This window comes from Rhinichthys klamathensis, unplaced genomic scaffold, assembly GCF_029890125.1.
Source record: "Rhinichthys klamathensis goyatoka isolate OS25496 unplaced genomic scaffold, OSU_Roscu_1.1 h1tg000059l_1, whole genome shotgun sequence".
Classification (NCBI taxonomy): domain Eukaryota; kingdom Metazoa; phylum Chordata; class Actinopteri; order Cypriniformes; family Leuciscidae; genus Rhinichthys; species Rhinichthys klamathensis.
In genome coordinates this window covers 9,451,193-9,461,879 of record NW_026606604.1, presented here as the reverse complement: position 1 = coordinate 9,461,879, position 10,687 = coordinate 9,451,193, and the positions used below count along the sequence as shown (strand labels likewise).

General features: G+C 36.3%; 1 protein-coding gene across 1 annotated transcript; it reads left to right on the top strand.

Annotated features, from left to right (window-relative positions):
• Window positions 1-203: 203 nt before the first annotated feature.
• Window positions 204-5,580, top strand: cdk5 (cyclin dependent kinase 5). Its single transcript, XM_056249304.1, has 12 exons — window positions 204-411; window positions 1,789-1,877; window positions 1,948-2,015; window positions 2,887-2,947; window positions 3,063-3,119; window positions 3,243-3,338; window positions 3,526-3,600; window positions 3,679-3,775; window positions 3,870-3,941; window positions 4,925-4,983; window positions 5,212-5,292; window positions 5,373-5,580. The coding sequence occupies exons 1-12, from the start codon at window positions 375-377 to the stop codon at window positions 5,457-5,459; spliced, it is 879 nt and encodes a 292-aa protein (XP_056105279.1). The 5' UTR covers window positions 204-374; the 3' UTR covers window positions 5,460-5,580.
• Window positions 5,581-10,687: the final 5,107 nt, after the last annotated feature.

The window sequence follows — 10,687 nt, the reverse complement described above, 5'->3', positions numbered from 1 at the left end:
TATTTTCCTCCTGCATTCCCCTTACTCTTTATTTTGTCTGTTAGTTAGAAAAGGTGTTTATACTTTTTTTTAATAAATGATGAAATATTAAACTAAAATGTTTTATTTTAATTGTATTATTATTAATTATTGCAGTTTATAGTATTTATTATCCACCCAGAAGGCCGTTTACAAAGGATGCTTTTATTTTGAAGTGTGTCTCAGTAAATCGCCATCTTGAAACCCTTATTGCTCTCTTCATGTTGCGTACTACGCCCCTTGTTGATAAAAAAACCGACAGTAGTCAGCTGTATTATTTAAACCTTTATTTTAAAACGTAGGAAATTAAGGAGCCAGGACGCTTTATTTAAAAGCTATTGTAGCTGGCTAAAACCATGCAAAAGTATGAGAAGTTGGAGAAGATAGGAGAGGGTGAGTAACGTTAAATGGATTGTCTGGCCTGAATGGCTGTAACGTTATCTGCATTGGAGATTTATAGAGTATTAACAATCATGAAGGTTTGCTGTTATAGAGCTTAAAGCGTCTGACAGTCTGCTGTGAATTATGCCTTCGTAAGCGTGTGTTGAGATTAAAGTCTAAGCTAGAGCTCAGCTAGCAAGCTCATACTGCTATTGAGAGGATGCACTTGGCTTTAAATAAATCAAAACGGCATTTGCGCACCTGTTAAATGATGCCGTAGCTATTGTTCAGATACATCGAGGTGTTGCATTGATTATTTCGAATCAAACTGATCGTTCATTCATAGCAGTATCATTAGCAGCTTTTCTTTGATTCTCACTGAGCTGCAAATGTTAACGTTAGTTAGTAGCTGATTCCTATGAGGCATAAAGTAGTGTGTCTTCCTCCAGGGGGCGCATGAAGGCTCAAAGTCTGCGTGGCTGCATCCGAAATCACATACTTCCCCACTATATACTAGTGGGTAGTGTATATACTATAGTATAAATATGTGTTAACACAAAAGAACTATGTCCGAATTCACAGTACTCATAAAAAAGTACTCGGATGACCTACTACTTCCGGCGAGATTCTGAAGTGTGCATATGATGGACACTTTACTATCCCATGAGGCCACAGGAGAGGATTTATGAATGGCAGTGAAGCAATACAACTGACATGATAATGACAACATGGTAGATGTAGTACGTCTGGATTATGGCTGTGTCAGAAATCGCATACTCGCTTGAGTAGGCACTTATTCTGAATAAGTAATTACTTCACGACCACTAAAAACGTATGTTCTGTATAGTATGAATGTGTGTAGTATAAATGTAATCTGGACCAGAGCCATAGATGGCTCTGATATGGACGTACTATATTCGCCATGTTGTCATTATCATGTGACCGTCAGTTGCATCGCTTCAGAATCTCGCCTGAAGTAGTAGGTGAAAAAATATACTAATTTAAATGTATAGTCATTTAATCGAATGAGTACTTGAGTTATAGATCGAATGAGTACTTGAGTTAAAAAATCTTCTTTTTAAAAAAAAAAAATCTATTTATCAAAAAGGACAGTGATTGGTCTGTTCTGAGGTATGCTGAGAAAAGTAACGGTTACGTCGCGACAACGCTGTCTGCGAGATTATACACAAATACAATATAAGTATTATTTTAAACTTATTCTGCCTGATAATTTAAAGACATGTTTTGCTGCTAGGCCACGCCCATTTGAGGATTTGTTTTATTCTTATTGACGTTTTGCCAACTTATCCTATTTCTACAGTGATTTTTCTAGTCAGAATGACTTTTTTTGTACCCTCTGCTTACTTGATTTTTGTACCCTGTCTCCAGGTACATATGGGACCGTTTTCAAAGCTAAAAACAGAGAAACACATGAGATTGTGGCCCTCAAACGAGTGCGATTGGATGATGATGATGAGGTAAGACTGGGATGTGAGGCACAAGTCATATTAAAGCAAACTGTCACATTAATTTTCAATCCTACAACAGGGGGTTCCAAGCTCAGCTTTACGAGAAATTTGCCTCCTGAAAGAACTGAAGCATAAAAACATTGTAAGGTAAGTTTGTTTGCATTTTAAGTATGTTTAAGCTTACAGCATGCACTGAGTTTTGTTGCATTTATATTTCCTATTTTGTATTATTATTATTTTTATTTTTTAATGAAATGTATTATTAGCATATTTCATCATGCAGAATAAATGTTGTTAATTAGTATTATTTTATTATTATAATTGCATTTTTAATGTATTTAACCATATAAATTCAGTTTTGGTTGGTTGCAAGTATTTTTTAAGGAAGCATTTCAAAAGAATTATTGATAAATAAATAAACAGCGATGAAATAGAAATTGTGCAGTTTGTCTTATGCTGTATTAAAGGGTTAGTTCACCCAAAGAAAATGAAAATTATCTCATAATTTACTCGCCCTCAAGCCCATCCTAGGTGTATATGACTTTCTTCTTTCAGCCGAACACAATCGAAGAATATTAAAAAATATATCCTGGCTCTTCCAAGCTTTATAATGGGAGTGAATGGTTCCTGAGATTTTGAAGCCCAAAAAAGTATAGTAAAATATCCATATTTATAACTTTATAAAATATAATCATTTGCTTCTGGCAATGGCCGTACATGAGTCTAGTTCCGGCAGAAGAGTGACCTCTGACCCCCTCTTTATTAACCCCCTGGAGCCTTATGGATTGCTTTTATGATGGATGGATGCACTTTTTTGGGGTTCAAAATCTCAGATACCATTCACTCCCATTATAAAGCTTGGAAGAGCCAGGATATTTTTTTATATAACTATATAACGATTGTGTTCGGCTGAAAGAAAGTCATATACACCTAGGATGGCTTGAGGGTGAGTCAATTATGGGATACTTTTCATTTTTGGGTGAACTAACCCTTTAACAACAGCTACTTGTTCTTGTAGGTTGCATGATGTCCTGCACAGTGATAAGAAGCTCACATTAGTGTTTGAGTTCTGCGATCAGGTAGGAGCAAGTACCTGCATCATTATTTACCCTGTTTCCAATGATCTTGCTGCTTGATCGAGTCTTGTGAGATCAGTGTGTTTTGTAACTTGTAGAATTACTTCCATTCAAACAGGATTTGAAGAAATACTTTGACAGCTGTAATGGTGACTTGGATCCAGAGATTGTCAAGGTTTGATTTGATTTTTAAATCTGTATAAAGCCCTGAAAAAAATGTGTCACAGAAGAGCATCTCTTGATGGCATATTTAATGTTTGAGGTATCAGATAATGCCGTTTTAATTCTCTCCTTGCAGTCCTTTATGTACCAGTTATTGAAGGGTCTTGCCTTCTGCCACAGCCGAAATGTTCTCCATCGAGACCTCAAACCACAAAATTTGCTCATCAACAGAGTAAGTAAATGACTGAAAGTGCTTGATATTGGATATTCATTATTCATCCTTAGTGTAGCAGGTTTGTGTTATATATGACTATAAGATTGCATTATGTTGGTGAAACCCAAACATGCTCCATGTTCCTTTATTTCCGCTGTACTCCCAAAAACACTTTTTAATATCTGTATTATTTTGTTGTCATCAGAACGGTGAACTGAAGTTAGCTGACTTTGGCTTGGCCAGAGCGTTTGGAATACCTGTACGATGTTATTCTGCTGAGGTAAGCTACACGGCTTCAGATGCAGCTTGGACTTTTTCAGCGTTTCCCTGTTCCTCACTTCATGTTGATTGGCTTCAGGTGGTGACGTTGTGGTACAGGCCACCGGATGTGCTGTTTGGTGCTAAGCTATACTCTACCTCTATTGATATGTGGTCTGCAGGGTGTATATTTGCTGGTAGGAAAAGCTCCATTTAACTTTTTTTGTTGTTGTTGTAGTAAAACTGTTCTTGTAGTATGTGAATTTGTTTTTCTGTATAATTTTTCTTTAGAACTGGCAAATGCAGGACGGCCCTTGTTTCCTGGTAATGATGTGGATGACCAGCTAAAGAGGATCTTTAGATATCCTTTACACTTAGTTGATCTGTTTAAGATTTATGTTGGGTTTATACTTTTGGATAGAACTGTAATCTTGAAGTTTCATATTGTTAATACCTAGTGCAGGATGGGAAATTTAATGTAATGTATTTATATATATATAATCTCATACATTTACTCACCTTCATGTAATTTCAAACCTGTAAGACTTTCGTTCATCTTCGGAACACAAATGAAGACCTTAGACCTGAGACCTTTCTGTCCCTCCATTGACAGCTACGCAACTACCACTTGACACTAACCAATGAGGTTCCGTCTCGTGTTACGCATCACGTTTGAGCTTCAGCAAGAGGTTTGTTCTTATGCGTCAATCAGGTTTGGTTGAGCTTCTGTTATGTTTGCTGATCAATGTTTTTATGTAATTAAAAGCCTAAGTTAAATCTATTCATCATATAAAGAGACAGTCTCTTTAGAAAATTTGGACTTAACCGCTCAATTCATATGGATTAGTTTTATGAACTTTTTGAAGCGTCAAAGTGGTAGTTGCGTAGCTGTCAATGGAGGGACAGAAAGCTCTCAGATTTCATCAAGAAAACCTTCATTTGTGTTCAGAAGATGAACGAAAGTCTTACGGGTTTGGAACGTCATGAGGGTGAGTGATTATTAATGACAGAATTTTGAGTGAACTCATTCATATATATTTATGTGTGTCCCTAAAGAGACATGATGGTGGAAAATATGAGGAAAAAATGTATTTAAAATCTCTTTTTGTTCCCCTGAGAAACTTTGCGCTCGCTCGCAAAACAACTGAAAAAAGTTTCTCGGGGGAAACCAAAAGCATTGATACTGTATATAATTTTCCTCCCACTCATAATTTTTTCCATCACCATGTCCCTTTAGGGGCTCCGTAGTAATGTAATATAATTAAGTTGCCAAGCAATGCATGTAGAAACTTGGCACATCAAGCCAAGTTGCCATTGAGCTGATTAACTTTAACATTTTGGCACATTGCTGGGAACACCGACAGAAGAACAATGGCAGACTATGAATAAACTTCCAGATTATAAGGTACAACATTTACTCGTCTAAATGACACCTAAAGATATTCATTGCACGAACAGGGCAGGTCATTAGATTTTGCTCACAATAACAAGTGTTAGAATGTACAAAGAAACCAAATCAATTTTGAGGTTTAAGAAATTGGCTATTTAGTAAGGCCTTGCTTTATTTTCATACATTTATTCTGCATTCCTTTCCCTTTCTCTTTTCCTTTTCTTTATTTAAATGTTTTGATAGCCGTACCCAATGTACCCAGCTACTACATCACTTGTGAATGTGGTCCCGAAACTCAGCAGCACTGGCAGAGACCTTCTACAGGTACAATATTCTCATCGTGGAATCAATTACTCCATGCTTTCATGCATCATGGTTTAGCTTGGATTTTTCTGTGTTTGCAGAATCTTCTGAAATGCAATCCAGTACAGCGAATTTCAGCAGAGGAAGCCCTACAGCACCCTTACTTTGCAGATTTCTGCCCACCCTAAATGTCAGATCACAGATGATGGGCCAGTCTTACCTCGTCAAACCCCTTCAAGACCTCCAGCTTTCAGTTCCGCTCACACCTGCTAGAAAGAGGGACCGTGAAACACTCCTCCCCCTTACAGTTTATGACAGAGTGTGGTGCTATTATCCTACATAAACCATGTGTTTGAGTCTCCAAAATACCTTTATTATGTTAAAACAGTTCACCCAAAAATGAACATAAGGAAATAAGCTGCATGAATATTCCTCCACATATACAGTAGGTGGGAACAGCTTGAGCGTGAGTAAATGAAAACTAGATTTTCATTTTTGGGTGAACTACTGTTTAAACCATCACTTTTAGTCACCAAAATTTCAGTCCTGGCTCTACGTGATTTATTTAGTTGATTGCCAAATGTGCTTCATAGGTCTTTAATCGTTTACAAAATGCTGCCATGAAGACTACTGAAAGCAGCGTTTTCTTTTTTTATTTGTTAAAGATCAAATCAGCTGTATCGTTTACTAAGGTACAGCACACATACTTGATTTAGCACGTTACAATATATAGCATTTTAAAAGTTACTTTTGTGTTGTACATTTGGTAAGGGTATAGGAAAAAAAAAAGAGTAGAGTTCTTATTGTGTGACTAATTTTGCCATTTTCTATTAATGATATTTTAGTGGTAATTTTAAACCATTATCAGAATTGTTGACTCTTGATTTTGAGTCCCCCCCCCCCCCCCCTCAAATTTAAGCAAATCTTGTATTTCAAATACACTTTTTTTTCAATAGAATAAGCTGATTGGATTCAAATGCGTTCACATAGAATAAGAAAGGGTGTTCTTTTGTATAGTGTACCACAAAAATTGCCTTGAATAGTCGGAGCAATAGCTGTGTGTAAAAGAACAATGTTCTCATATTTGAAGCATTCATATTTCAATGCATGCCAGTGTTGTCATTACACTTCATGTGATGTTGCACATGTACCTTATGGAAGAGTTGGGTCATTGGATAATTTACATCCAGATGGCCCTGAAGTCTGTGAAATATAAGATAAAACTAACATTTTCCCTTCTTTTGCTTTGCTTCTCTCATCAGCTGTAGTAGATGTAGATTGTTAGAGAACATAAATCCACATTTTTACTTTCTGGCCTTTCATAATGATTTTATTTTATTGATTTGAAGTACTATAATTATCTGAAAATTTCTTTGAGATAGTGGTTACATTTTTCATTTTTTAAACACTGTGTGAAAATGCTTTTATTTATTTATATAATATGTGATCTATCAATAGGCTTAAGTTTCAAATTAGGTGGATTTGGTGGCTTGGTAAGGGACCATTCCTGACGTGGATAGATCTTTCATAATACACCTAGCATACTAAACATTTTTATTATAATTATTATAAACCATATAAGATTTGTTACGGAGACAAAAATAAAAGTTGCTATAGTACAAATAGGATATTAGCAACAGGCTTGTAAGTAATGTGTGAAAACAACCTTATATGTTTCTTATATGTTGTTATCAAGAATGTAGCAGAATTCTGTTTGCAACCCTCCATCAAGACAATACAGATTTTTACTTTATGATCATCTGTAAACCATATCTAAAATTTGTTACTGTATACAGAACTGCACCAAATTATTAAAAATGTTTTCTCTAAACAAAGTCTCATACGTGTCCAGCATGAATGAAATCAGGAAAGATGAGCTGTTGCGCAGATGCTAAACTTGAATGCTCTTGATTTCTGAGAATATTTAATATTTGAACAAACACGCCCCTATCTTGATAGCCTTCCCCCAAAATTCACGAACACGCTATGCAGCACAGGCACCTCCCCCCTGATTATTGGACACGCCCCTTAATGCTGATTGGCTAAATGTGTGTTTTGGTGCAACAGCTTTTTCAGAAATCTCTTACTGCACCTTTAATGTTATGGAGAACTTGGCATCCACTGAAGGACTTCACAGGTAAACTTTCAGGGTTGTAAAGGCTGTTTCACAGGAATGATTCTGTCCGTATTCTCTTGTCTTGTTTGGTGGTGGTAATCTTATCAAATGTCATTCCACACCCTGACCCATCTACTAATTAAGCACCTTGTTTGGTTTCTTGTACTGTTCTGGATTACTGTAACTTTGTCAACCTTTATTGGATTTCCTCCGTCCCAAGGCAAACAAGGTAACATGCCCCATAATGGCTTGCTGTCTTCAGTGCGGTAAGGGTTAAGCTGGCTTCATGGATTTAGTTGAGGACCTGGTGGTGGCGCTGTATACTTGCTAAATTGTCTTGTGATAAAATACATCAGCCGGTCTTCTGACGGTTTGTGCTATACCAGAGACTATTTATATTGGCTATACCTCCCTTTATCAGATAGGTAGCCGCACAAATCGATAGCGAAACATGCTACGTATCAGATTGTGCTACCAGCGTCATATTAATGTGTTTTGAGCTTGAGGCTTTTTTTTTTAACGTCCATACATACCTACCCTTAAAACAATGCAAATATTGGTAGTGGTACACAATCTGATGGTTCGTCAGTAGGCTACACCTGTTCCTTACCATTTTTTGTTTTCGATGTAAAAAATTGTTTATTCTATTCCTGCTTAATATTCATTCAATCATTAACCCTGTAAAGTTTTTTTTTTAATTGAGCAGTTTATTGAAACTTAATTTTAATTAAAAATCTAAAACAATAAGTGTTCTTGTTTAGTATCATATTTGATACACCAAGCTTTTATGGCTCATATAGTATGATATAGGATAATATGGAGCTCATACCTATTCAGAGGCGTTTGGTGCTGATATTGATATTGATGTGGCCAAAAAGTAATTAAGATGAAATTTTGATTGTAATGTAAATCAATGAGATTTTTATTATAACAGTATAACAGGTTACATAAAATGAACAATGTTGTTACATAAATAAAATAGTTTGTATTTTTGTATGTAGGCCTACATGTTTTTTTGTTTGTTTGTTTTTTGCATTTTGCATTTTATGTATGCAAATGGTTACAAAACTAGAGTCTGTTTCGTGGCCTATTGTATGGATACATTGATGATTCCGTTTTCATGGGCCATTTCATTTATATTGTTTTCACAGGAGTTCTTCAGGAGAACTTAATAATGTAAACACTGCTGGCAACCAGCCAAGGCATCATATATATGTGATATTATTTAACCTAAACATGAAACCAGAATTCAAGTCCTCAATCACAGTGTGAAGATGTCATGTGATCAGTCTTCACGTGTGACTGCCACCATTCAGTTTCAGTGAATCCTCAGTAGTGTTCGGGAAAGTTACTTTTCAAAGTAATACTTTACATATTGCATTACTCCCTAAAAAAAGTAACTAATTCCATTACTTGGTTACTTTTTATTGAAAGTTATGTGATACGTTACTGTTTCTCAATCACAGTGTGAAGATGTCATGTGATCAGTCTTCACGTGTGACTGCCACCATTCAGTTTCAGTGAATCCTCAGTAGTGTTCGGGAAAGTTACTTTTCAAAGTAATACTTTACATATTGCATTACTCCCTAAAAAAAGTAACTAATTCCATTACTTGGTTACTTTTTATTGAAAGTTATGTGATACGTTACTGTTTCTCATGTGGGGTGGGCTTTATCTAAAGTCATTTTTGCAGATTCATATGGTTGAATCATCAAAAGTCAGCTGCAAAGACAAAGTGAGATGAATTTTATTAATTTCGATGAATGCTGAATCTGTTTTTGTGCAAGTGAGGAGTAAATGCATTCTCACATTTATTCTAAAACTACAATAACCATCATGTTTACACAGCGGACACAACGCCTCTCCACTTACTCCCGCTTTCTCTCAACATGGGGACAGTGTAGAGCTGTCAACCAATACAAGGGAAAACAAAGTAACTTGCGTTACTTATTTTGAAAAAGTAACTCAGATAATTTGATGTAAATTTAAAAGAAATGCATTACTTTGCTAGTTACTTGGAAAAGTAATCTGATTACATTACTCACGTTAGTTGTAATGCGTTCCCCCAAACACTGATCCTCAGTTAGGGAAAAATAGACATCAGAAGAGAGTTTGATTGTGATTTTGAAAAAGTGTCTGAAAGTGTCTTCGCAACAAAAGGTGTTATATGTGCACCCGGCATCATGATATTTCTTAAACAGTTCCTCTGTCTTGGGTCTAAACTCTGATATCTGTATGTGAATGGCCTTCTTTCAAGAATAAAGTACTTAAGATCAGTGGCGTAGGTTTGATTTTGAAATTGGTGGGGACGGGGACATCAACATAAATATATTTTAAGTTTTGATCGAAATTATTGCTAGGGATATATCAGTGTCATGGGATATTGGTAGGGACACGTCCCTAGCGTCCCTACTAAATTCGACGCCCCTGCTTAAGATACAAGTGGGTTTGGTTTTCATTGCAGTCTCACCACTAAATAGATAATTTCCACAGCAGAGACACTCTGAAGGGAGGGTGGGATCTTATGCTTTCAAAGCTAACTTGCTATTGCTAGCCTCTCTGAAATTGCCTACCTTTTATAATAATGTGTCATTGGTATTACTGTATCAGTTCGAGTCCGAGTTGGATTCTGAAAATGTGGATGATAAAGCCGATCGATTGGAACCAACTTTGCAAGCACCACTTGTGCAGAATGTGCTAAGTAATCTTTGTAAATAGACTTTGTTGTACTCTCCCAGTTTAAGGAAAATTCACTGTGCACAAGCAAACTTTTGAGTTGTACTGCTCAGGAACAGCGTTACAAATACATCTTAACCACTGATTCTGAACAAATGGGTTAGGTTTTGCTTTTGCATCCAAACAAACTATTTTTGCATATGCCTTTGGGCGGGTATTATGCTAATATTTCACATTGTGACATGCATGTTTGCCTTAGTAATATCTGGACCTCGATTGAGATGATTTAGGCAGGTCTGGATCCGTGCTCTACGCTAGGCAGAATAAATCCCTTTTTGTAGGAAACTGTGAGCTTTACTTTGCAGATCTTATACATGCACAAACGGATACATTACCAAAGATGTCCAAGTTCTTTAATGTTGTTTTGAGCTGATTAAAAGACAAGACACTCTGAAATGCTTGAAGATTGTTCTGCATATAGTTTGGAGGAATATAAACCGCTCGCATTCTGCTGGTTGAGCGGCAGTGATTGTCTAGTTTTTGTAAGTCAGTCTATTAAATGTCTGTCTGTGAGATCAATAGTGTACTTGTGTGGCCTCAGGATCAATATCGACACCACTAGTG

Bases quoted from the DNA above. Each gene is read 5' to 3' on its own strand.
- cdk5 (XM_056249304.1), top strand. From the start codon at position 375: ATGCAAAAGTATGAGAAGTTGGAGAAGATAGGAGAGG. The intron at 1,878-1,947 runs GTAAGACTGGGA...ATCCTACAACAG, and splicing joins GATTGGATGATGATGATGAG to GGGGTTCCAAGCTCAGCTTT. The intron at 2,016-2,886 runs GTAAGTTTGTTT...TTGTTCTTGTAG, and splicing joins AAGCATAAAAACATTGTAAG to GTTGCATGATGTCCTGCACA.